General features: G+C 45.3%; 2 protein-coding genes across 3 annotated transcripts; both read right to left on the minus strand.

Moving 5' to 3' along the window:
- Nucleotides 1-9,699: 9,699 nt before the first annotated feature.
- On the minus strand, nucleotides 9,700-11,611 carry SOX17 (SRY-box transcription factor 17). The gene is made up of 2 exons (XM_027749044.2): nucleotides 11,264-11,611; nucleotides 9,700-10,972 (listed from the first exon to the last, which is right to left on the minus strand). The coding sequence occupies exons 1-2, from the start codon at nucleotides 11,553-11,555 to the stop codon at nucleotides 10,041-10,043; spliced, it is 1,224 nt and encodes a 407-aa protein (XP_027604845.1). The 5' UTR covers nucleotides 11,556-11,611; the 3' UTR covers nucleotides 9,700-10,040.
- On the minus strand, nucleotides 9,700-20,177 carry LOC114002783 (transcription factor SOX-17-like). Of its 2 annotated transcripts, XR_005566909.1 has the most exons (3): nucleotides 19,829-20,177; nucleotides 18,547-19,539; nucleotides 9,700-9,981 (listed from the first exon to the last, which is right to left on the minus strand). XR_005566909.1 is itself a non-coding variant. In XM_027749043.2 (2 exons), the coding sequence occupies exons 1-2, from the start codon at nucleotides 20,118-20,120 to the stop codon at nucleotides 18,608-18,610; spliced, it is 1,224 nt and encodes a 407-aa protein (XP_027604844.1). In that variant the 5' UTR covers nucleotides 20,121-20,177; the 3' UTR covers nucleotides 18,247-18,607. The 2 variants fall into 2 exon arrangements, 1 of the variants encoding a protein (XP_027604844.1); XM_027749043.2 differs by lacking the exon at nucleotides 9,700-9,981 and having other exon boundaries at nucleotides 18,247-19,539.
- Between the last annotated feature and the right edge of the window lie 6,598 nt (nucleotides 20,178-26,775).

Below are 26,775 nucleotides of genomic sequence, written 5' to 3' on the forward strand. Positions count from 1 at the left end.
AGAACTCATGGAGGTTACAGATACTGGAAAATATCTGTAATTCCTGGATATTACTCTAGTTCTAATTTAGGAAGCATGAAAAGTCTAGTTTAGATGGTTTGTTTATACAGGACATCACAACACTTATTGTTATTCATCACTTGGCATAAAAGGAATCTTGGAGTGTTTCCAGGAAATCTACAAACTGGGGTAATTACACATAACACTTGAGACAAAGGAAGAGGTAACATGAGAAACTGGGCTTTATCTAGCTCAGACACTGACATTCACTCCCAGGTTTTAACCGAGGAACACTTCATATCTATGACAAATTATGTTGCATGACCAATTGCATACTCCGGCCAACATGCTGCTCCACAAGGATGAAGGTCTTCAACAGGTCCTGTGTGATATCTGCCAGCCTTGTGTTATTGTCTTGAATACCTCTAGGACATCTCAAATGGTGTCAGACCCTCAAGTTTAGAGACATATAACATCATTTGGAAGGTATTTGGGTCACAGAATCCATCAATTAAAATATATTGTAAACCTTGAGAGAATATTTCTCAGGCTGCAGATGAGAACATAGCACACCAGAATGATTACAAACTTCCAAAAGACAGGGATATGCTATGACCTTATTGGTAATGTCAATTCAAAGTTAAAGGTAATCTTACTGCCACCTGGCTATTTAAAAAATATTTAAAATATTTAAAAATTCTGCTCCTGTTTTGAGATGTACAGTTATAATCTTTACAAAAGTAAAGATTCTCTAAATTACGAATAAAAATCAACAGAAAGTCTGAAAAAGCATCTGAAAAGACTAGTACATAACACAACACATATTTGCTTACAAAGGCCATTTGTTAAACTTCTCTCTATGAAACAGGAATACAATTTTATGTGTGATAGGAGATCATAAGAAAAGTCTGTTGGCTTTTCTTTCAGACCTTTAACATCAGTAAAATTCAAAAACATTCGCATTGACTGAAAAAAAACTGGAATGCTAAAAATGTTATCTAATAACATTATGAAATATATATATTATTCTTACAGATCATCCACATCATGCTTCAGACTTTAACCCAAAAAGCAGTGTTCGTAATGGCAGCACCACAGTTACAGTGATGAGCACTAAACTTGTTTAAAAGCAAAATGAACGCATTTGTCACTACCAAGTGCAGCCGGCAACATGTTCTGAAGGTATTGAATGGCAAAGTGAGTAATACAGGAAACACAGCAATGAAGAAAACAAATCTTTCCCTGAGGAAGAGGAGACTGCTTGGTTTCCAGGTTGCGGAGGTGGGAAACAGTTTAGATTACACTGCAGAAGGAATCCCGTGAATTTCTAATATTTCATTTCAGGGAAAATTCTAATCTTATGTGCACTTCCAGCCACGCTTGCCCTTGGCTGATCACAACCAAAGGAGACTAAAAGCAGCCAATAGTTCTCGCATGTAAAATAAATTCTTAGCAGTGTAAAGTCAAAAGCTACATTATTAGCATGAATTCAAAATAAAATATAATAAACAAATGGATTCTGGATAACATGGGGTAGATAACTGTCCTGCTGAAGTTTAGGATTTGGGTAGTTATTTCTGCAATACACCAGTCGTGTGTGCACAGCAAATTATATGAAGGCCATTTGGGAACAATAAAATGAAAAATCTTACCCAAGTGAACAATCTTGTGTGTTGTAGCCAGGGACTGTTACACAAATAGAGGAAATAGCACAATTATGTCAAGGTTGTCAGGCAACAGAACAAGCCCGAACATGCTAAGTTCTGTTACTGCTGCAGGTGGCTTCTCTACAGCAGTTAGCCCATACTGACTGAACTATTCTAAGTAGTCATTCTGAATTACTTTAGGTATTCCAAGTCAATCTAGATACCTCATCCTGACTGGCAGAAGCATTTTAAGGTTGTTAGCAATGAAAGAATATTCATGGCCAATTTAGGCCTAAAAAAAGTTTCAGATATCTGTTACATCAGATTTTTCAAATTCTGCTAAAACTTGAGAATTACCTAAAAATACTCTCTGCTTCTAAACATAGATTACACACAACCCATCACAATTTTTTTTCAAAGAAATCTAGTCATAAATCATAATCATAAAATCTAATCTAAATCATAATCTTCATTTATAGAAATTCAGAGTATGCTGCTACAAATTGTTGTAGAGTGTTATTTATACTTTCTTGGTCATCTAGTGGTCATGTTCCCTGGCAAGACTTCCCCTGAAGGCAGGCAGCATGGCTGTTCACATCAACCTAACTGCATTCTCAGCATGAAGCTTGCTGAGGGAAAGCAGTCATTCAGACTGCATTGTGTATATTTGATTTTTTTATTGTTATGAAAAAATATAATAGATGAGTTGCGAATTCTGCTCCACACATTTAAGATGAGCAAAGCATGAAGCCAAATTTGTGACAGCAGTTTTCACTCCAGAAAAGTTATAAGATGCTGCCGTCTAGCTACACTGGTACTATCACCAGAGGTAAGTGTTGCATAGACCCAAATCCTCAACAGCACTTAGCTGCTCCTCTAGCAATTTAGTAAACACCAATAGGCTGAAAGCTACCCCTCAGACCACTTGAAGTGTTAGGCATTTGCATGTCCACCATGAGCCACAAAAAGCTCCTAGTACTGATACAAACCCAAGGCGGTCAAGTTACTCCAGTTACAGCCCCATGAACACTACTGTCAGAGCAAAACTGGAATAAATCCAAAAAATAGTAATTTAACTTGGATCAGTGTTACTGGGTATGTCACCATGAAAAATGATGAAGTAGTAACCTCAGATTTGTCACTCAGGGTCAAGACAGGACACAGGATTTTCAAACCAAGTGTTTTCATTTCTTAGAAGTGGTGCTCTGAGTTTGATCTCCTTGAAGCAAATTTTATTTAGATCTTTTACTTGCCATCTTGTCAAGGCTCTCAAGTTTCTAAAGAAAGTGTTTCACTGAGTAACAGGCTGTTTTGGAAAATTGCCTGACCTGGCATTAAATACAACTGAATTTTTTTTGTAAGTTTTGAAAGACAAAGCCTAGTTTTCTGCCTCTTCCAACCAGAACAGACTGTAAATGACTACAGAAAAGATTATACTGAACAGACAAGTGATTACCTAAGCTTACTTACCTAAATATGCCAACCACTCAGTACAAACTCATCTTGATTGAGGTAGCTCTCCCCCACAGTAATGATTCATAGTACAGGTGATGCTACACTTGCTGGGAAGTTAGCACCTAAAGCATGCTTTAGGTGCTGTAATTGGAAATCAGACTCTTCTCATGGATGAAACATCCCCTGTCTCTCTGAGACTCCTTGCAGGATGCTAAGAAATGGTTGAAGGAGATGATCTTTTTCAGGCATTTAAATTTACAGCGGCAAAATAACAGCCTTGTTATTTTTCACATTTCCTTGGGGGATTTCCAGACTATATAAGAGTAGGTACAAAACAGTGGGTTATTCCCAGAGACATTACTTTGATTTCTTCAGGAATAGCAAATAGATCTTTTTTTGCCTCAGGTTTGTACAGGGTCTTCTCATTCTACTCTCTAATAATATTTGTAGTGAAATAACTTTGATAATTCTGTCTGAGAATAGAAGCAACAGCATTTGTATCTTGACAAATTCTAGCAAGTTTTCCATGCATAAACCTCTCTACAGGTTTAACCTGTAATTCCAAATCATTGGTAAATTAAGTCCATTCTTTTTAGAGCAAGCCCAGTATGCTGTGACTCAAGGTTCTTATGTCAATAGTAGTGAGTATTTTTTCAATATTACACTTTCAATCATCACACCCAATTCAAACTAACGAAAAATTCATACACATTGCATTCTTCTGATGACAAATCTGCTTCACCTTGCTCATGGAAATGATTCACTGTCTTCACTGTTGATTTTGCACAAGCAAAATTATCATACATTTATATATAGAAAGAATATGCATGTAATCAAGAAAATGCATGTAGTCTAGCTCACAATAACTTTTAGAAGTGATACTTTTCATTAAATTAATAAAAGCATAAAACAAAAATCAAGACTACATAACCTGACTCTTCCTTAGCTGTTCTCCAGTGATACTAATCTGTGCATTTGAAACCAGGATTTGTATTGTATCAAACAATTCAGGTCCATGAATTCACAAATAGTGGTTCACCTTTCCAGTTAATTCGAACACAACCTTTAGCCACAAAAACATATTCTAATACTCTTTATCTTTCTTCAGCAGAGGACAAATTTTTGTTTTAAACAGGATGTGTGCAGGATAAATTTTGTTTCTAAATGGCAATAACAAGAAGCTTTAAAGTAAATTAGACACCGTAAAGTAATTCCACAATGCCTTGGATAGAACCCAAGACTTGCTGGTACCTAAATATATTCTCTATGGGTAAATGGAGCAGCCACCCTCAATGTGAACAATAACAATATTCCCCTGGTAACTCATTTCATGGAGTATTCCGTAGAGTTTTCTGTCTGATAAAGAAAAGGAGGAAAATTTATTTTCTCCGAACAGTTCTTTATCAAAATCCAGAAGATGTTGGAATCCTACTTTAAACAACTACATGGCAAAAATGTATATTGATGGAGAACTTTGTTTCTAAAGCCTTACTTCAGCATTTTTCAGTGTCAGATACCTGGGATTACTTTGTATCACAATACAGCTATGATATAAAGATTAATTATTTAGTAATGAGAGGACATAGCCATAACAAAAGAGCCTCAGCAGCTCAAACATTTGTATTTCGCTTGTTACTGTCCCACTACAGGTGAAAAGCGTCCCTAAAACAAGCTTTCTGAAAGCATGAGAACAGCTGGAAACAAATTTGTAATTTGTTTAATTGTGAAATTCCTGGAAACTCCATTATGTTTCAGATATTTACCGGTATCTCAAACGGCATTTTTACATATGCTTTAGAAATGTTCTGTATTTTTCCTCAAGCTCTTAATTTTGAGATTCTTTTTCTGGAGGACTCATGACATCATATTAGTGTTTCAGTTTTATCTGTGAGAGGGGACATATGTCATGACCTTTGGGTGTTTCAGTTTCTTTACCTCAAAAGATGGAAACTTATGTCATTAATATTCTAAGAGCTGTGACAATTCCAATTCGTAGAGATACATATAAGTTATATTCATGATTTAATTAAATCTAAGACAGACACCTTAGAACCACATTTAATCTCAAAAAAGTACAAAATATAAAAGAGTATTCTACAATGTATTACTGGGACAGTAAGACACCCAGTGAGAAATCCCCAGTCTCCACATGACCATGTGCCCACTTAATTAAATACATTTTTAAATCATTGGGGTAAATGAAGTGCTTATTCATAATTTACTTGATAAAAAGTATAAATTGGACATTATTTAGGACTACACTGCCACAGTTAAATTGTTTCTGCTCCACTAGCTATCTTAGCCTCCTGCATTTCACACTGCAATCTGCAACCAGAATTTAAAATCAATTTGTATTAATGTAGTAATCACTGCATACACAGCCATAAAGATATTGGTTGCTAAAATACTTAATATAACCCTCTTGTTTGTAAATCCATATTAATTTAAGAAAGACTTTCAATAAGAAAATCAATAGCTTTAATAATACCTGCAGAGGGAATATCATTGCTGTCACTATATTAACATAGAAACTAATCAAAGCAATGTGGTCTCTGCAGAACAGCTCTAAGGAATTGAAAAAATAAATAATGAAATCTAATAAAGTTATTTTATATGTATGATCAAAATATTTAAGAGTTCCCACCCTGATTTCCAGCTTATCAGACTGGTGGCCTTGCCTGTATGATGACGCTTGATTTATTATGACAGAAGAAAACACAGTCCCTTTAAAGTCCCAGAAACATGCTCAGATAATCTGAGTGGATTAGGATAGACAAGACACACCAGAGATTGACATGTACACCACTTAATCAGCCCATAAAATCCTCATGGAGCAGCTCAAGGAAAACAATGAATCAGAGTGAGGAACACCTCAGTCTGCACCGCCCACGCTTCGACACCAGTGTAGAAGCAGGCGCTGCACAGGCAAGTCCCAGCCACCCAACAAGGAGCCAGACAGCCACACAAACCACCTTGGTATCCAGTGGACATAATGGAAGCTGTTAACCACCTTTCACTTAACTGAGAAAATGATCAGTGTGGCCTTTGAATATGGGATAAATTAGAATATCCCTGTATAGGATTGTTTTAAAAATATTTGGTTTAACCTTTAATCAATACATCAGTTCAATGATGTTCCCATTCCTAATTTAGTGCCCAAATACATTTGAGTATTATACTCAGATGATTTTGAACGTGGTCCGGGTACCTGCAACTTGCAACTAAAGTCAACTCAGACTTTCCATTTCAAGAACATGAAGTCAGCTTTCTATGGCTTTAGCAACATATGTGGACCATCAGTTTTTCATCCCACATAGCTAGCTTCAGCAGAGTACAGAAGTTTCAGCTAAAACTCTTCAGGTATTTCTGAAAATAAGGGTAGGGAAAATATGTTCTTTCAATTATATGAAATCAATCTTAGGACCTTTTTGCAGTAATATTAATATTTAGCCTGGGATAGGCATTCCCTCGGTGTCAGAGGTATGATTACCATTGTCCTCCATGAAAAGCTGCCCAGGTCTATGGCTGAAACTCTAAAATAGAACTTATAAACTCAAAAAACCATGAGCAGCACTGGATCATGACACATGAAGAAGGAAGGCAGGAGAAACAGCTCAAAGATGGAGTTACCTCATGGGCTAACAGCAGTAACCAACAGCGGGAAGAGAGGAAAAAATAAAATTAAAGATGAGAGGTTGCAAGGAGGTAGAAAAGAGGGCAGAATTGGGACTGAAACAGAATCAGGAGATACTGAGGAGCAGAGGTAAGGATAAAGGAAGTGGGCAACTTGAAACAGGAAACAAATAGGCATGAAAAAAAATGTCACACCATGAAGGAAAGTGACAGAATAGAGATAAATTTCAGACAAAGGCAAGAGAATAGACAAACCAGGTGGGAGTGGTTAGCATGTTACAGCAAAGGGAAAAGGTTTATGTGAGCAACAAAAGGAGCATGAACTAGGTAGAATACAGTAGAAGGACACTATAACAAAAGAGAAGATACAGAAAATACAGAGGCAAAGTAACAGCTGTTATTTCCAAAATGGGAACTGAACCGATTAGAGTCCCAGCATCATTTTGCTGTCCTGCACTATTACCTCAAAAACCAACTGTCAATGTTTGTTTCTTCCTCTTGTGGCAGGCTGAAATATAGGCTCACATAGCATAGGAGAATAGAGGTTGTTATTTGATGAGGTTTCCTCAGTTGCTGTTTCATTTCATGCAGCTGATGGACAAAGTTCTAGGTAGAAATCAGTATTAGAAGGCGAACAGCAAGAGTAAAAGCGACCAACAATAGCAGAGATCAAATGAGGCAGGAAAAGAGTCACTGCAAGGTTAAGGCAATTTAATGATACTTTGAAGAGCTGTATCCTGTAAAAACTAAGATTCTGTGCAATAACATTTTTCCTTTTAGATGGATTGCATTGCACCAGTCTCTTTCATTTCACTGAGCAAACAGTTTGAGATGATGTGCAGAAGCACTGAGCTCTCATAACCACAACTTGAAGGCAAGGGAAATTTGACTTGGGAAGGAAAAGGTGCTGTAAGTGCTATAATTAGGGAGCATTTTGGTTTCAATCTTCATGTATGATTTCTGTGCAAGATATGGACTAACTGCACTGGAGTTCCACAGAAAATATGTATATAATTTACAATTAATACTGATATAATAATATTACTCACTATAGATTAATTAGAGCTGCACTGGTAACCTTAATTCTGGAATTTGTTTAACCATACCTTGGGATTTCCTAAAGTAAGTTTACTTCTCTTCCTTACTCTTCTTTTACTGGAGGATTTTTTTTTTAATTTTATAATATAACTCAGCTACATACTAGGCTATACTACTGTATTATAGGGGAGGGAAAAAAAAAAAAGGAGTCTTAGGGCACATGTAGTGAATCGATGTAAGAAAAAAAGCAATACAAACAAAATTAATATTATTTCAATATACCGAAACACCTATTCAGTGTTAAGTACCTAGTCTGCTATTATTCTGAGGGATTTTTTATAACATTTCTGCCATTTCATGAGCAAGAGCCCCTTGTGGCCAGTTTTAGCTGTCCATAACTGAAAGAGTATGATTACCGCAATGGTCCTCCCCCAGGCTGGTCACCTAGGAGCCACAACTGGAACAATCCAATACGAACAACTACAGGGTTTTCAGTGTTGTGAAATTTCTACTAGCCTGTAATTATAACATGCTCAATATTTCTTTCCATATTAAAGTGCCTGTTGTTTTTAAAACACTAACATATATGCAGTCTTATTTCCCACCTTGCACCCAATCCCCTAATATCAGAAAACTGACACTGGCCTTCACACTTTTCCCATTGTCAAGTTGCGGGGAAAGAAGATGTTACAACACTGAGGCAACGACTTCAAGTGGTTTTTTTTCAATATTACACTTATATGCTGTGAAAAAGTGTCACTGATGGCAGTGGACATAATCAAGGTTTCTTGTGACCTAAATAAAATTACATTGTCTGAATTAATAAACAATTATCTGATCAAGTATGTTTTTACTAGATTTGTCTGAACATATAGTTGGCTGTGTGTACCTAATGTGCTTAGAAAATGGTCACTGTCATACAATTTTTATAAAACCAAGCATGAATTGTGCAAATGGAATGACTGCAAGATTTCTCCACCCACAATTTAGTAGTCTAATAGTCTAATGCAAGATAAAGTACACTTATCTAAAAAAAGTTATTGATATCACTTTTGAACTGTTACTTGCAAATTAACTTATAGTAATAGTAGAGAATTTGATATTTTAACTCCAGTCAGCATCTTCCAAATGGAAGAGACATCAGAAGTGTTGATAGCTTCATGCTTACCTGATAGCGTCACGATAAGAACTAGATGTAGTTGCACTCTTACACCGGCAGAAAAGTCACAGCACAGCAGTACAGCTGAACATGCTAAAACCTCCTGCTTTTAATGACCAACTGATACTGGCAGTTGAGTGAGAGTAACTGAGGTGACTGTTTGGACTGCAGATTTTTCTCCTTACTAGTATAAACCTGAGCCTGAACCCCACCACACTAAATAGCATGAAGAGACTTGAAAGTAAGTGGCAGAAAATATTATAACTTATAAATACAGCTCCAATCCTATTCGTGAATCATTTGGTTCTAACAGAAATCACTAGGTACAGGAAAACCACCGTCACATCTACAACTATCCAAATCCAGTAGATTTCCAGGTACCCTTTAAAATTAGTATCTCAACCTTACCTAGCTTATTTTGTTGTAAAGACTGAAGTTTTTCCCCAATTCACGAATGAAAGTTCAGCTGGCACTCAGGAACCAGAGGGGGAAAAAAAAAAAAAAATCAGCTACAAAAATCACAGAAGTACAGTCACATGTTCGGTACTCCAAGAAACAAAGAGCAGCACAGAGCTAGCCATTCAGCTATGTAAGGTGAATACAGCCACAGCCTGCGAAAAAACCTAGTTTGTCCTGGAGATCCTTTTTAGAGCCATTGTCATGGTGAAAGAGCCAAATCCTATCTGCATTTGCTACACACCGCCTTAGGGTATGACAGATTTAAGTTTAGATTAGTCTCACTCAAGGGTCACATGGTCAAGAAGAATGACAGAAACAGCTGTGCGTTCATTTATTTTTCTGAAATACAAAAAAAAAAGATATAGTTAAGAAGACTACTAAAAACGTCTTCTGGGCAAACGACTAACAGCGCTGATAACACACGAATAACGAGAACCTTAGGCAAAGACAACAGAGAAAAAAGAAAATGTAAACATTCTGTCACACCAGTCGAAAAACAGTCCGAAATACGCTATTAACCTGCAGGATAGTAGCATATTTCCGACCACACAGAGTTAGCAAAATTGTCCCGAGACAAATAAAATAAATTACATAAATAGGAGAGGGGGCCAAGCACCTCTGCCAGTCCGTGCTGTGCCCCAGCCAGTCCCTCACACGTCGGGGTAGCCACAGTAGTAGACGGCGCTGCTGGCGTCTGAGACGGCCGAGGAGATGGGACCCGCGCCGTCGGGCGCCGCCAGCCCGGCCGCGTCGTGGCCGGCGAAGGGCAGCCCCAGCTCGGGCTTGCAGGCAAAGCGCAGGTACTGCTCGAACTCCGTGCGGTCCACCTCGCCCAGCAGCTCCTCGGGCGGCAGCTGCTCCAGCTGCTCCCGGCACGGCGCGGCCTCGGGCGGCGGCGACGGCTGCCCCACGGGCCCCGGCGGCAGCGGCGGCGGCGGGCCGCGCCCCGGGCCGGGCGGCTGGCACGCCTGCCCGTAGTACGCGTGCAGCGGCGCCGGGCAGCCCAGCAGCCCCTGCAGCGACCCGCCCGGCCCCAGCGCCTCGCCGGCGGCCAGGTGCCGCCGCAGCGACGCGCCCGACGGGCTCTCGCCCGCCGCCGGGTACTCGGCGGCCGCCGGGTGCGGGGCGTAGCCATAGGGCACCAGCGCGCACTCCTCCTGCAGCCCCGCCGCGAAGAAAGGCGCCTCGCTCTCCGCCGCGTCCAGCGGCGACGGGTCCGGCGTCGGCAGGCTGTAGCCGTCGAACGCGGCGCCCAGCGGCGGACAGTCCCGGTAGTGGCCCGCGCCCGCCGCCCCGTAGCCCTGCTCGGCGTAGGGCAGTCCCAGCCCCTCCACGCACATCCTGCCGCCGACGCTGCCGCCGACGCCGCCCTCGCTGCCCAGCCCGGGCCCCGACGCCGCCGCCTCCGCCAGGCCGTGCTGCAGGAAGCCGCTCTCCACCCGCTTCAGGCGCTTCACCTGCTTCCGACGCCGCGGCCGGTACTTGTAATTGGGGTGGTCCTGCATGTGCTGCACCCGCAGCCGCTCCGCCTCCTCCACGAACGGCCGCTTCTCCGACAGCGACAGCGCCTTCCACGATTTACCTGCACCCATCAACACCGTCAGACCAGCCGCCCACCGGGGCGCCCCCGCGCCCGGCCCCGACACCTCCGCCGCCGCCCCCGCCCACAGCCAGGATCCCGAACTCCTCCCAGGTGCCCGCTCCTCGCCCTCGGACCTACCACCTCGGCATCTGCCCCTCACCGGGACCCCTGGCCCGACAGCGCACGGGTCGCCCCGCTCCCCGCCCGCAGCCCGGGCCCCGAGGTCCTCCCGGGCTCCTCTCTCTCGCGGATCCACCCGACGGGGCCGCGCTCCCGCCCGCCCGCGCTCACCCAGCATCTTGCTGAGCTCGGCGTTGTGCAGGTCCGGGTTCTGGTGAGCCAGCCGCCTGCGCTCATCCTTCGCCCACACCATGAAGGCGTTCATGGGGCGCCGGATCCGCGCCTCGCTCTTGCTCCGGCCGCCCGTCGCCCCCGACGGCGCCGCCTCGCCCTTCGCTTTCGCCTCGCCCAGCGGACTCAGCGACTCTGCCCACGGGCACACGGCCGGCATCATGATGGGCAGCGAGCACCGCCCCTGTGCCTGGTCGTCGCTGCTGGCGTAGCCCGCATCGGGGCTGCTCATCGCGGGACGGCCCCAGACGCGTCGTCAATCGCCGCCGCCAAGGCCGAGAGCTCCGGCGGGGCTACAGAACGGACTCGGCGCTCGGACCCCTCTCGCTGCTGTCGGGACGGGCGCCCGGCCCGGCCCTATTTGAGCTGCGGTGCGGCCAATGGGGCTGCGGGGGCGGGCGCGCAGCCGGACGGCGGCGGTGGCTCCCGCTGCGCTGCGGGGCGGCCCCTGGGGCTCCTCCCGGCGCGGCGCTGCCCGGCGGGGCCCGGCACCTGGGCAGGTCGGAGCCGCCCCCGCTGCTCCCGCTGCGAGTTGCCCCGTGGGAACCGCGCAGAGATGCTTGCTTGCATGCGCGCTCCCCGTGTGGCAGTGCAGCACCTCGTACAGGGAGAAGCTTCTTCCCATCTGGCTGCCACTGTCGCTGCCTCCGTTCTTTGTGCTTTGCCTCCTTGGCAAGTTGATTTTATTAAATCATGACGTGTTCAAAATTAAGTCGACTCTCAGTTCATCGGAACATATAGAAAGGCTGTGAAGACAGTGCTGTTTGTTTTCCCGAAATAAGGGTGTTGGAGGGTTTTTTAAAATCATTTTTATTAGTGTCCTACTGCTATCATTGTGAGTGTGGTCCTGATAAATGGGACATTCTCATCAACTGTAATATTTCTTCCAATTTCAGCTAAGGTTCGATTGTATTTTTATAGTACCATCAACCCTATTTCTCTGTACGTACTTTGGAAGATGTGTTATCAGTGCCATATTTCATGCAGGATGAATGCAAAGGTTGCCTGTAAATGAACAGTCGTGCGACCTGCAACCTTGGCATGTGTTTTTTGGAGAACTTTCTTGTGCAGCGTAATCTTACAAGCTGAAAGTATCTATGCCTTGATACATGAGATTACATTTTATTTGAATAGAAAGGGTGTGAAGTTACAGGCGAAAAAAAGAAAAAAAAAAAAGACAAAACCCCAAAAAACCGCTAAAAATCGTGCCCTCATTAATTAAGTTTGCCGGTCATTAACGCCCTTTTTTTTGCCTCCTATAAGGCGCGCTTTTCCGTGCCAGCCTATCTTCGTCAGGTGTGAGGGGGGCTGGGCCGGGCTCCCTCCAGGCACTGCGGTAACCCTCGGGGGGGAGCAGGGGCAGGAGCACCGTCAGGGAACCCCCCCTCCTCTCTCCAGCTACTCATATAGGAATTATTTAAGTCATCTTACAGTTTCTTTCCCGGTACCTCTGTATTTGTGTTTTGCTTGAAGTCGAGACTATATAATCCTGTGTTAGTTCTTAACAAAGAGCAGCACTAAGGCAAATAATTAATCCTTCATCTTCTACATAGGTATGTAACCTGGAAAAGTGAATGTAAATGCCTGCAGGCTAGGAAAAGTTCAGGGGACAGAATACATACTCGGGAAACAATCCATTCAATGATAACGATGTCAGCCTAAATTTGGAATAATTCCCTTCAGACAAAAGTTAGCTCAATATTGTAGGTTCAATATTGCAGGAAGTAATAGACTAGTTTGGATTGGAAGGGACCTTAAAGATCATCTAGTTCCAACCCCTCTGCCATAGGCAGGGACACCTTGCACTAGACCAGGTTGCTCTAAGTCCCATCCAACCCGGCCTTGAACACTTCAAAGGATGGGGCATCCACAACTTCTCTGGGCAACCTGTTCCAGTGTTTTACCACCCTCATTGTAAAAAACTCCCTCCTTCTAGCTAATATAAATGGACTCTCTTTTAGTTTAAAACTATTTTCCCTTGTCCTATCACAATATAGAATAGCTACTCTGCTCTGGTTTTTAGCACCCACACATACACATACACAAAAAAAGAGGATCACTTGTACTCCTTGGATAGATATTTTAAATTTCCCCAGTGCAAAAACTAGACAGCTAATTCCCTGCTGTAACTTGGAGTAGGATTTTTGAGAAGATTTTTACATCCTCAAGGACAGCGGCGACTGGACCTGTCTTACAAGTCCGCATTGCTTTTTAGTGGGCTGTCTGGGAGCCTGGAGCCTCACTGCTGCCCTTCCCGGCCGCTTGCGCGACGGCCCCCTCCCCTTATTTCACTTCTCCGTGCCCACCACTGCACTGTCTGTTCTTGCTGTTGGCAGCGGGACACAGAGGCCACTGCGGCTTTTCCAGCCCGGAGGCTGCCGGGCGGGCGGTAGCGGCGGCGGGTTGCCCCGTGGAACATCCACCCACGGGCTGCGCCTCACGTACCAACCCGGTTAACCTGGTAACTGGTGCCCGCTGTCCCTGCCCAGAGCGCTCTTTGGAGATGGGTGCCGAATATTGGAACAGGAGACGCCCAGTCTCCCGAGTATGCCGTAGGTTTTACTCAGCAGACACGAAATGGGGCAATTGATAGCCGACCGGGTCAAAACACCGGCAGGCGAGCAGAATCGCGCAGCGACGTGAGTTGCATCTCGCAGTTCATTCACACCACATAACAACCTAACAACGTGAGTTTATAGGTCTTATCCCCTAAAGCAGCTCTACCTATCGTCATAACCATCAGCAGGCTCCCCTGAGTACGAGTGACTTCTGAGGGCCAAAAATAGAAATTCAGCAGTTCAGAGAAAGGACATTAGGAGAAGTGGCAAACAAATCACACACTCCTGAAACAAACAAACAAACAAAGTGTCTTCGAAACGACTTTCAGAAATAACACAAGCATGTAATGCCACCCGATCTTCATCTTTGGGACGTCACAAGCAGCTATGGGACCCTGTAACCCGGAATACGAACAGATCATGAGTTAGGGTCGACAGCAGCGAGGTCCGGGCGGCTTTGCAATTCTCAAACCAGGTAAGGGAAACAAATAACTTACCCTTTCTCTGAACCAGCGCAAACGCATTCATAACCTGTCATTTTACAGTATAGAAACTGCTTATTCTTGATGACAATAATTTTCTTTTTTTCTTCAAAAGGTGTGGACTTTGAAGTTTTTCTTCCCAGCTTAATGTACAAAACCGAGGATAGATTTAGCGACATCCACAGTAAAGCGAAGTCAGCAGGAACAAGGGGAATTGCATAATATTTGCTCTGGGATAGGATTCATATCTTAGGTGAAATCTCTTTATGCCATGGACCTCCTGAGTAAATAATTCAGGGTAAAATCATACACTTAAAGTATTACAAAGCTGCAGTTTGCGAGAAGCCTTGGCTGATCAGAGCACTCTGTTGGACACATAGACAGCTGCCGTATCTAAGAGCCTCTCTCCAAACAGAGAGAAGGTGAAAGAAACTCCTATTTTTGTAGACGGAAAGCTGAAGCAGGGCAATTGAACTCTGATCTCGCAAGTATTTCATTAGTCAACACATTAATTGTCTGTTTAACGTTAAGCAAATGTGGGCGTGTAATTACTGGCTTACAGTCCTGTTCATCATACGCATCACTCGGTGCAGCAGTAGAGTGCACTCAGCCACCTGATGACAATAATATCGCTTGTCACAAGGTTGCCAATGACCTGTCGCTGCCCAACCCGTGCCAGCCGTGGCTGCGCGGCTGGCTGAGATTTGCTGTGCAGACCCCGTGCAGGCATGCTAACAGCAGGGGTTTCTGTCCTTCACAGGCAATGTGAATCGCGGTGGGGGGATGAGGGGAGCTATTTATTCCAAAATAAGACTAGAGTTGCCACATAAGTAAACTAAATTTGTATACAAGGTGAAATTCTGCAGTAGTATTGTTGCTAATATCTTCTAGCTATTATTTCTAGATAGAAAAGCATATAGCTACCTAAATGGACAGAAATTCTCTAAGTTAATATCTTTTTTATCAGAGCATAAGACCACTGCTTCCTGTCATTTCCAGTCTCAGCTACTCTGCATTAAGGATTGTCTTGTTATTCTCGCCCACTGGCTTCCTGGCCACCTGCCCTGACAAACCTTGAACCGGCTTTAATTCAGCACCTTGGTCCAAAATCTCTTTTTCTCACATTAGGCCTACTTACTTTTCTACCCGTATACCTAAAGAAGAGAGAGAGCACACACACATGCAAAGACCACCAAAACAAAACAAAACCCACCCACCCAAATAAACCCGCTAAAAAACCCACCCCTCCTCCAAATGTAGTGTGACCCCAACGTAGGGGATTTGGCTGTGGTAAGAAAGATCGAAATGTAACTATGGACCTATTGAAACATGGCGAATTAATAAGAGAGGGACAACCCCCCACAAACATACACACAAACAAACAAACAAAAAGAGATTAATACCTTTGGGGCTTTGGGGCGTAAGTGGCCCGTGTCAACTTCAGAGGAGCACTCCTGTGGAAAGGGTCCCGGAGGCGCTGCTCAGCTAGTGTCGTTATTTAACTGGAGAAAGATAGTTTTGGTAAGATTAGAGGGGCGTTTGCAGATGTCACCCTGTCTTTGTGGTTTACTTTTTGGAGTAAACCAGAACCGCGGTTTCCAGGGAGAGTATTGCCTTGGATGCAGTGCTGGGATCGGAGTGCCAGTGGCAGACCCCGACTCTGCCTGAAGAGTGCGGCAGAGCAAAGGGACCAGGAGGCACCTCGGTCTATGGCACACAGAGCCTTCTCCACAGCCCCCCGAGACGCGTAGCAACTGCTTTCACCTCCTGACGGTGAGAACCGTGCCGCGAAAGACACTGCTAAACAAAATTAATCAGTTTGGAGTTCTTCTTTTAATGTGCCTATTGTCACAGGTACTTATAGGGTGTGAGGAAGGTTCGAAGTTTTCCAAAGGGCTACAGGACAGACGTGGGTGTTTGTCATGTAGAACTGGAAAGTCAAGACGCTTTATAGAAAATAGGGCTTGGACAGAGCTTCAGAAAATTTTGCTTCGAGTATATTTGTAGTGCATAAACCTGCCACGTTTCAGACTTATTAAAGAAATTTCAGACAGTTGTCCTCATAGGGACAGCCTGAAAAAAACTACATGTCTGGCTGCATACAGGAAAATAATGTTTCTTAGATTTGAGTCTGCAAGAGCTCTGTGCAGAGTGGTTATAAGATCTGCCTATCTTCACCTCACACTGGCACACTGTTGTGCCAGCCAACCCTTTTACCAAAATCAGTATATTTATTTCAATTTAGTGCAAATCACTTCCGGTATTATTATTTTGGGGGATTAGAATGTTTTCAACCTTTGTCATGACCTCCTACAGTATCAAGTCTGGTTCAGGTTTCAGCTATCTGACAAGTTGAGATGAAGGACAGAGGACGGGAGAGAAACCTGCATCTAAGGAGAAAATGAAAAGCAATGGTGGCTAAAATTATCAAAAGAGTATTAATGATTTATTTCCAAAACCAAAGTGATTTTCCCTCAGAAAGCTGTGAACGTGTGCAAAAAGGGCAAAAATAATTTAATCCTGTAGGTTAAAACCCCATGATAAAAGGAAAACTCAACCAATAAGAAATACCATTCATGCATATTTATTTACTGTCTTTAAGTATCTATGTTATGAACACGCAATAATTGTTTTCAAATTAAAGTATCAAGAAAACATCTTAATGTCTTTGTTCTGAGGTAGCACCTCATTCAAAATTACGTCATTTCTCTCGTGTACACCTCGGAGAAGAGAGAGTGGCAGGATAGGTATATGTCTGAGAATTGAAGACTGTTTACAAAGTAAAATGGGAAGATTAAGACACTAGAAGGTAGACTATTTTAGGAAATATGAAGGGTCTAGATGCCTTTTAACTCAAGACTCATAGTATACGATTATTAAGTCGATTTTTGCCAATAAGGCTGTGTTAGATTCTTACTGAATGAAGCAGATTGCATTTATTTTATTTTCCGTGGGTACAAATAAAAGTCTCTTTAACTGTAATTTGAAAACACATGCGATTTAATTTCCCGTCCTCGTAGAAGACAGGTTAATCAGTGAGCAAGTCTGCCACTTCTGCGCCCGTCTCCTTCTCCCTGCGGCTCAGTTCCACAGCTTTATCTCAGAAAGCAAACGACCGAGATAAGTGTTTACCTCCTCCCCCCGATTTAAGCAATAGATATAATTAATTTATCAGTCCCACCCAACAGCGAGACTCAGCAACAACATCCAAATGAAAACGTCTTTTTTTTTTTTTTCCCATGGAAGTTTAACTGCAGCATGCATGTTTCTCAAGCAAAAAATTTTTTCTGTCTATAGAAACTGTGACACATAGACCAAGGGATTTCTTTAAGAGAGAAAGAGTAAGATTCTGGGAGGTACGGGTGAAGGTTCTGCTGTGGCTGGGTGCCTAGCGGGCTGCTCCTTGCCAGCCTCCCCCCTTAGAGGCTCGTGTAGAATTTTTTCACCTACTTTGAATCCTGATTTAGGGCACTCGTTCTCCGCAGCGAAGATCTGATACCGTCTCTCCTCACCCCTTCCCTCCCCCATCGCAGCAAAGGCAGCTACAGGGACACGAAAGACGTTCTCTCTGAGGAGGTACTTAAACCAGCGCTTATCTGGCCTCTTCAGCCGCTGTTCTTAATGGCATCAGTGTGTCCATTATTCCGTTAAAAACAGATCCAGACCCAAATGTAAATCGGGAGGAGTTTTCATGTAGTTTTTCTACTGTTCAAGAAAAACAAAACAAAACAAGTCGATTTTTAGGCACCTACGTCTACAGAAAGTGTGAGAGGAACTGATGCTTAGTGTAAGGAAGACTTGCACTTAATTGTAAAATTAGTCTAAAAGGCAGTAACAATTAATTACAAAGGTCGATAAGATCTCTTTGAGGAGATATCAGAGACCAGTTTTATTATTTTTCCTTTATTTGTAAAAGTGCAAAATTATTCTGTACAAATCCATCATATAAAAATCAGCACTCTGTAAAATATACAAAAGCATATGGATCTCTAACAAGATCTCAAAAATTGTATTCCCTGTGTGTCACTAATATCATGATTCCACATCAGGAACAGTTCTACATATCACTGTCGGACAGTGATGGTAAGACCTGCACCACCTGGACAGAGAGAGGGTGCATGCCCTTTTAAAACTCAAGCACGTCACAGATACCCTGTCAGTTCTCAAGATTAAAATAAATTACATAAATAGGAGAGGGGGCCAAGCACCTCTCTGCCAGTCCGTGCTGTGCCCCAGCCAGTCCCTCACACGTCGGGGTAGCCACAGTAGTAGACGGCGCTGCTGGCGTCTGAGACGGCCGAGGAGATGGGACCCGCGCCGTCGGGCGCCGCCAGCCCGGCCGCGTCGTGGCCGGCGAAGGGCAGCCCCAGCTCGGGCTTGCAGGCAAAGCGCAGGTACTGCTCGAACTCCGTGCGGTCCACCTCGCCCAGCAGCTCCTCGGGCGGCAGCTGCTCCAGCTGCTCCCGGCACGGCGCGGCCTCGGGCGGCGGCGACGGCTGCCCCACGGGCCCCGGCGGCAGCGGCGGCGGCGGGCCGCGCCCCGGGCCGGGCGGCTGGCACGCCTGCCCGTAGTACGCGTGCAGCGGCGCCGGGCAGCCCAGCAGCCCCTGCAGCGACCCGCCCGGCCCCAGCGCCTCGCCGGCTGCCAGGTGCCGCCGCAGCGACGCGCCCGACGGGCTCTCGCCCGCCGCCGGGTACTCGGCGGCCGCCGGGTGCGGGGCGTAGCCATAGGGCACCAGCGCGCACTCCTCCTGCAGCCCCGCCGCGAAGAAAGGCGCCTCGCTCTCCGCCGCGTCCAGCGGCGACGGGTCCGGCGTCGGCAGGCTGTAGCCGTCGAACGCGGCGCCCAGCGGCGGACAGTCCCGGTAGTGGCCCGCGCCCGCCGCCCCGTAGCCCTGCTCGGCGTAGGGCAGTCCCAGCCCCTCCACGCACATCCTGCCGCCGACGCTGCCGCCGACGCCGCCCTCGCTGCCCAGCCCGGGCCCCGACGCCGCCGCCTCCGCCAGGCCGTGCTGCAGGAAGCCGCTCTCCACCCGCTTCAGGCGCTTCACCTGCTTCCGACGCCGCGGCCGGTACTTGTAATTGGGGTGGTCCTGCATGTGCTGCACCCGCAGCCGCTCCGCCTCCTCCACGAACGGCCGCTTCTCCGACAGCGACAGCGCCTTCCACGATTTACCTGCACCCATCAACACCGTCAGACCAGCCGCCCACCGGGGCGCCCCCGCGCCCGGCCCCGACACCTCCGCCGCCGCCCCCGCCCACAGCCAGGATCCCGAACTCCTCCCAGGTGCCCGCTCCTCGCCCTCGGACCCACCACCTCGGCATCTGCCCCTCACCGGGACCCCTGGCCCGACAGCGCACGGGTCGCCCCGCTCCCCGCCCGCAGCCCGGGCCCCGAGGTCCTCCCGGGCTCCTCTCTCACGGATCCACCCGACGGGGCCGCGCTCCCGCCCGCCCGCGCTCACCCAGCATCTTGCTGAGCTCGGCGTTGTGCAGGTCCGGATTCTGCTGCGCCAGCCGCTTGCGCTCGTCCTTCGCCCACACCATGAAGGCGTTCATGGGGCGCCGGATCCGCGCCTCGCTCTTGCTCCGGCCGCCCGTCGCCCCCGACGGCGCCGCCTCGCCCTTCGCTTTCGCCTCGCCCAGCGGACTCAGCGACTCTGCCCACGGGCACACGGCCGGCATCATGATGGGCAGCGAGCACCGCCCCTGTGCCTGGTCGTCGCTGCTGGCGTAGCCCGCATCGGGGCTGCTCATCGCGGGACGGCCCCAGACGCGTCGTCAATCTCCGCCGCCAAGGCCGAGAGCTCCGGCGGGGCCACAGGACGGACTCGGCGCTCAGACCCCTCTCGCTGCTGTCGGGACGGGCGCCCGGCCCGGCCCTATTTGAGCTGCGGTGCGGCCAATGGGGCCGCGGGGGCGGGCGCGCAGCCGGACGGCGGCGGTGGCTCCCGCTGCGCTGCGGGGCGGCCCCTGGGGCTCCTCCCGGCGCGGCGCTGCCCGGCGGGGCCCGGCACCTGGGCTGGTCGCGGGGTCCGGCGCGGGCAGCGCTACCCCTGCCCCCATGGGACCAATGGGGGTGTCGTTCGGGGGACGGTCAGCGCGTTGGTAAGCAGCACTCGGCTTCAGCCCCGCTCTCCGCAGTGGCAACAGAGACCTGCCAACCGTGGCCGTGCGCTACCCAGGCAAACACTCCTCCGTCTGGACAACACCAGAAGTGGCCATCCTTGAGCGGAGCAGACACGAAAGGAGTGAAAAGGACAGATTATTTCCATTCGTGCCGAGATACACTGAGAGATATAACCTTTTTCTGTAGGCAGATTTGGAGTGTAGCTTCGGAACAATAAGCCATCATCTGTGTCTCACACTTCATCTTCTTACCCTCTAGTGCTACCGTAGCATATTTTGCCTCTTAAACCCATGAAACACGGAAACTGTGTGGAACAGTAGGAAAATGAACCCAGAGCAAAGCCTATGAAATATATCCTATCCCACTTTTTCATACCTCTTAATAAATATATTCAGTGTCTGTCAAAAGCGCAAATATTTATTGTATGTAGTTATTATTCATAAGTTGAACTTTGAAGTACACATTGCCTGCTGCATTTCTTTATCATTCTTCTGCATTATCTTCTCTCATTTGCCTGAATAAATAAACTATAAGTACAAAAAGATGTTTGTAAAAAGTCCATCAATTCAGAATAAACAAAAATTCTATCTCAGTACCATTTATGTTCTTCTTTGGCATGCATACTAATGTAAAATACGGCACTTTAACTGGCACTTTGGTTAATATTTGCATTGTTATGTGGTGCTATTAAATGCATCAATGCTTATTTGAGAAACCGCTGAGCTTTAAACTGAAGATCAAAGAGGTTTAATTTAGTTAAGGACACCTTTGTTTGGGTAGCCACTTCGATCAAATAAACCAATATTGTAAGAATTCTCGCCGAAATTAAATGAATGAAGCCAGAATCACCATTAACTTATTCTAACATTGAATTTCCTGTTTCGCACAACGTAGACTGCTCCTTTACACTTGACAGACAGCAGATATTCTAAAAAGAACTAAAAGGCAGGGGCGAACGGGAGCTGCCTGGGACTAAGATCGGGCAAGATAATTCTCGAGGCATTTCTGCATTCGTGCTTTCTGCTCCCCTCTATTTCTTAGGGATTATAAAAAAGTGGTATATTTCCAGCCTAATGGTATCCTGTATTTATCCCTTTTGTGAGGAGTCGAAACCATGGCCAGAAGACTAGTATCTGCCTAAACCAAATCAAATAATAAGTTTTAATTTTTTTCCCCATTAAAACATACGCGCTAGTCCAACACAACGAGAGGCAGTGATTCAAACAGCCCCGCTTTTTTTCCTTATATCAGACGCTGTAAAACGCAGTGGAGGCTAAACCGGTGAACCTATACATATGTGTGCATAAATTGATCTCATACTAGTATATAACAGCAACGTTCTTGCAAAAGTATTTTGCATTTTAAATTGACTGTAAAATAAATTACCTGGGACATACTGCGCTTGCAAAGCTGACCATCAGCATAGAACCGGGGATAACCAGGAGAGATCTTTAGGAATAAAGTGCTTTCCCCCTCGTTTTTAGTTCAGCACCTGTGGGACACTACCTTAGGGCGTACCTGGTTAAGGCTGGTGTGCTAGTGGCTTTAGTTTTATGGCTGAGGTGGTGATATTTCCCGACTCGACGTGCCGGGACTCAGAGCCCTCAATCCCAGGCCGGCTGCCTCGGGACACGTTTATGCACTGAAGCATGGCCCATACCCGGAGAAAATTTCTGAATTAAACAGAATCCGAATTGTATTTGAAGAAAACTCACACAGCAGGAAAATGTGTGTAGTTTTCAGTGCAGAGAACAGAATACTCAGCTGAGGGGATAAGCAACACGACTTCCAAGCAAACCAAAACCCCAGAAGGTAAAAACGCACTGATCTAAGGGACCTAGTCCGTTTCCACTGATCCCCAGAGCAGTTCCCAGCTCATGCCTCATTTCTGACTAGGACAAGATTGATAAGCTATAAGTTTAAAGCGTAGGAAAGAGTGTTACCTTTTTTTACCATCTGCTCTTGTTAAAACGCCAAATTCTCCCTTTCACTCTAATTTGCAGAAATATTTTCGTCAGCCAAGGGAACAATCCTGCAAGGACTTGTATTGAACAAGTTCAGCGGGTAGAGGGACTGCTTACAAATAAAGTTTACTGCGACTTTTGGGGTTGTCACTTTCAGCAGAAAAGAAAATGTTTTTCTATATAATGAACATGAGGTAATAAACTAAGCAAACTGTCGCTGACTTTGGTTGGGAGATTTGTTGAAACTGTTTCTACAGCTCATTGATCTGGGATCAAAGAAAGAAAGGTGTGTTTTGAATCTAAGCCGAGAAAGTAAAAGCTCCCTGGTTTGTACAGAAAATGCTGGCAGTTTGTGACCCTTTCAGTAACCCTAGTGTCATAGATAGATTATCTCAGCTCTTTCCTAGATTTTTGTTTTGACTGTTTAGGTATTTTCGAATTGTAACTTTAAACACACACCGCGGCACTGCCTGTGACTCCAGTCGCACTCTTTGCTTAGAGCTCACTTCCCCGTAGAGTTTAATAGAGAGCTTCTTGTGCCACTCCTGAAACCTTCGTGGTCGCACGACTCCTGGGGTCATTCGTTAACTTTCCCAACCTAACAATGCCGCCGAGAGTTCATCCTTCTGATTTATTGACCTTTTAAACCCGCCGGTACACAGCGCAGGGGCGCGGAGCGGGGATCCTCCGGTGAGAGATGTGTTTCTATTTCAGGTCCATTACAGAATACGGTGTTGGAAGTGGTGCTCCCAGCGTTATCAGAGCCGACCACAAATGCCACATGAAAAGCAGCAAACATCCGGAGGGTTTCCTGCAAATTGAGCAGTTTCTCAAGACAAGAGCCTTTTTTTTAACGTGTATTTAAAGGCAACACGCTTTGCCTCTTTAAAGCAGCTCAAAAGCACTAAATGAAAGCAACCCAGCCGGACAGTGCTGCACAGTGCAAGAAGTCTCCCCGAATGAAGACTTTTCGGGACTTTGCATTAGGAAAGTGCGTGGATTGCAAGTGCCCTGTTCAGGAATAATCCACTATTCAATGGGAAAGAAAAAAAAAAAAAAAAAAAAAAAAAAAAAAAAAAAAAAAAAGAAAAAAAAGAAAAATGTCCCTTTCAGAAACTCCATCGAAACAACATTTATTACTGTACAGCAAAGTAACAGTCCCCAACATTTAAAAGTGACTTTATCGCCTCTGCCTCACTTTAATCTGCAAATTACTTTCGAGCCAACGCACACACAAAAAAAGAAAGCTTGCGGCTCACACTGCCCGTAGCACCCGTAGCGGGGCTGCTTCGGTGGAAACACGTCCCGTCGCCGCGGGCTTGGCAGCTGCGGGAAGAGACAACAGGCTGTGGGACGGCACGGCCCCGCACAGTGAGCTGCTGGCATCTGTGCGCGGCCGCTTTGCGGGGTGGTAAGCAGTGGTGTACCCGCATTTTAGGACTGAAGGGCGTCCGGCGGGGGGAGCGGGACGTACGGAACTCCCACTCCTAGGTAAGAGCCCTTTCGCCTCCCAGCGCACACGAGCGGGGTCCCACCTGACAAGTCACCGCCCCAGCCGGCAGGGTTGGGGACGTGGCGGGCAGTCTCCCCGCGCCCGGCCCCTCTGCTCCCCGCTCGGCCCTTTCCCCCGGCGCTCCCCCTGGCTTCCCCTCGGGGCGGCCCGCTTTCCCGCAGCCCCCGCGATGCCGAGTTGAAGAAGGGAGAGCCCCGGCACCGATCAGACGGGAAGTCTGAAAGGGGCCAGCGAGAGGTGCCGTGCATTTATCTCTACTGTAGCCTCGGGCTCAGCCGCAGCCAACCCCCCCCGGGACCAGTGCAGAAACTGCGGTGAGTGCCTTTGGCCAGGCTCAGCCCTGGGTCTGGCGAGCTCACGGAAGGAGAGAGAGCCCTGGACGACCTTTCCATTTTCCTCATCCTTTATTCTCGATGCTAGGAAATGCATTCCTTATATATATATATATATATATACACACAGCTTGCCATCTCTCGTTCCTTCATAGTGACATGTACCATGCCCTGTCACTGCACTGATGGTCAGAAAATTTCCTTATCTGAAGGAAATGGCTTTTCAATTAGGTTATTGAACGTTTGCATTAATGCTGAATTCAGATGGTACACTTTCTGGAGGACCTGCGGTGGAGGGGAGAGCCTCCACCATGTCTTCTCCTAGGAAGGAGTTAACTCTGTCGCTAATGGGAATGCTTGGGGTTGGCTTTAGGGTGCCTGTAACGCCTTCCCTGCTCCTGTTTGAAGTCATAAATCAAATGTATGGGAATAAATGGGAAACGACGTGTTTAACTGACACTGGTGCTAGGTACCTTTGTAATACCTATTCCAGACAGATAACACGTGGACCCAAACAAATTCTAATTAAGTCAATGGCAAATGCTCTGAGTTTAAATAATATTGAAATGACATTATTCTTACAGAAGAAGCCTAGAAATGGCACTTTTCTCAAACTGCTAAAAATGTTATGACCCAAGGCTCATCACCCATTCATATTCATAAATTTATTTACTCTTTTAATATAAAGATAATTAATGAGGCTAAGATCACAGAGACATTGCATTTTCCTCTGTAAAATAAAATTCCAGCAGTTGAATTACATGAGTTTCCAGCTTCATTCTGGTTTTGGTGCCATTCGATTTGAGAATGAGTTGCATAGGGTCACGAAGCACTATGATGGCTGGGACCAGGTAGAACTCCATACACTTGAATTTTCAATGACAGAAATCCTGTTAGTTTTCATATGTGAGTACATAAAAGTCATTAAAAAATAAAAAAGAAAAAAAGAATATTTTACACAATGCTGGAGCCACTCCAAAAGGTCAGGGATCTGAACAGAACTAAACAATTTGGCCTAGCCTCTGTTTGTATTTATACTGGTTTTATGTCAGCAGAGTTCCTGCTAACTTTTACTACAGTAAGATTTATTCTGATATGCTAGATGCTAGAGTGATGGCTTAGTGAAGGGCAAGTCATGTAGCTGTACAGTTAAAAAGCTGATCCCAGTTGCATTGAAGTGAAATAAATTTCTTCATTGGCATCACACAGCTCCCAGAATATCCTTAACAAGGCCAGAAGAATGAATGTCATGGATATTCTTTAGAAGGTAGGCTATGCTACTATATATAATGTACTGCAGTCTTGTAATATATATATATATTTTAGTAGGCATCAATATTTCATAGTAATATGAAAGTATCGAGTTCTTTATCCTCATCCAGAATAAAATTTTTACATTATGCAAATGAGTAAGTAGCTGGGCTTGGAACTGGGCAGTTACTTTCAATATGTCAGTTCCTTGTGGCCACAGAAGAGATGATCTGAAGTTTTAACATATGGAAATAATCCTATGCTAGCCATTTAGCAGAAGTGTGTTAGTAGTACTAATAAAATTACTAAATTGCTAAATCCAAATGTCAACAGCTTGACACCTGCAATTCTGATGAATCATCAGTGATGAACAGGTAAGATCAGAGAGAAATTAAGAATGGATTTAAACTCTCAGCAACATTAAAGATGAATAAAACCTTTTTCCAAGATGGACAATATGATACATTTTTTTTTAAATAAATTCATAATCCCTGAAATTAGAAGCCACGGTAACGTTGTTTAAAAACACCTGTTCTATTACCTGACCAAAAAGGGCATTCTTTATAACTAAGACAAATACCATATTGTTTAAGCTTGCAATTTTAGAAAGTGCCCAGTGGAAATGCTCTTGATTTTCATCATATAGAAGGTTTGAGAAATTAATTTGGTTTCATTTCTTGATAGCTACAGCTGTTCAGTTTTATGATATTTATTTTCCTTGAGTACTCTTAATAGATAAATTTTAATTTTCATATAAATTATTTTCACATTAATTTAGTATTATTAATAAAATTCCGATTATGTCCCACTTAAATATTATTTAAAGCTGTAGATTACAACAAAAAGACATCTGTACACCCTCCAAATCCAAAGCAGTCAGTCTGATCATGTTTCTGACGCTATTAACCACACTCACAAGACTTTCATTGGCATACATCTATCTACTTGCTCTACTGAGCACAATGAACTCTACAGTTTCTCTGCCTAGAATCCGTTAATATTCAATGTTCTGAACATCTTTGACTACCACTGAGCCATGAAAGAGAAGGAAACAGCCCCTCATTGGGTCAGGCCTGGCACAGCTAGTAACAACATAAAAAAGACAACTGAGCTTCACAAACCTCCAAGCTAAGCTGAAGAATGCCAGTTGATGGGGTTTTTAATTCAGTCATTATTACCTGGGCTTGAGATATGTTTAGAATTATCTAGCTGCAGTTCAGCA

Source organism: Pipra filicauda, unplaced genomic scaffold, assembly GCF_003945595.2.
Source record: "Pipra filicauda isolate LSUMZ 115617 unplaced genomic scaffold, ASM394559v2 scaffold81_size6448238_pilon, whole genome shotgun sequence".
Classification (NCBI taxonomy): domain Eukaryota; kingdom Metazoa; phylum Chordata; class Aves; order Passeriformes; family Pipridae; genus Pipra; species Pipra filicauda.

Bases quoted from the DNA above. Each gene is read 5' to 3' on its own strand.
- LOC114002783 (XM_027749043.2), bottom strand. From the start codon at position 20,120: ATGAGCAGCCCCGATGCGGGCTACGCCAGCAGCGACGACCAGGCACAG. The intron at 19,540-19,828 runs GTGAGCGCGGGC...TGATGGGTGCAG, and splicing joins CGAGCTCAGCAAGATGCTGG to GTAAATCGTGGAAGGCGCTG.
- SOX17 (XM_027749044.2), bottom strand. From the start codon at position 11,555: ATGAGCAGCCCCGATGCGGGCTACGCCAGCAGCGACGACCAGGCACAG. The intron at 10,973-11,263 runs GTGAGCGCGGGC...TGATGGGTGCAG, and splicing joins CGAGCTCAGCAAGATGCTGG to GTAAATCGTGGAAGGCGCTG.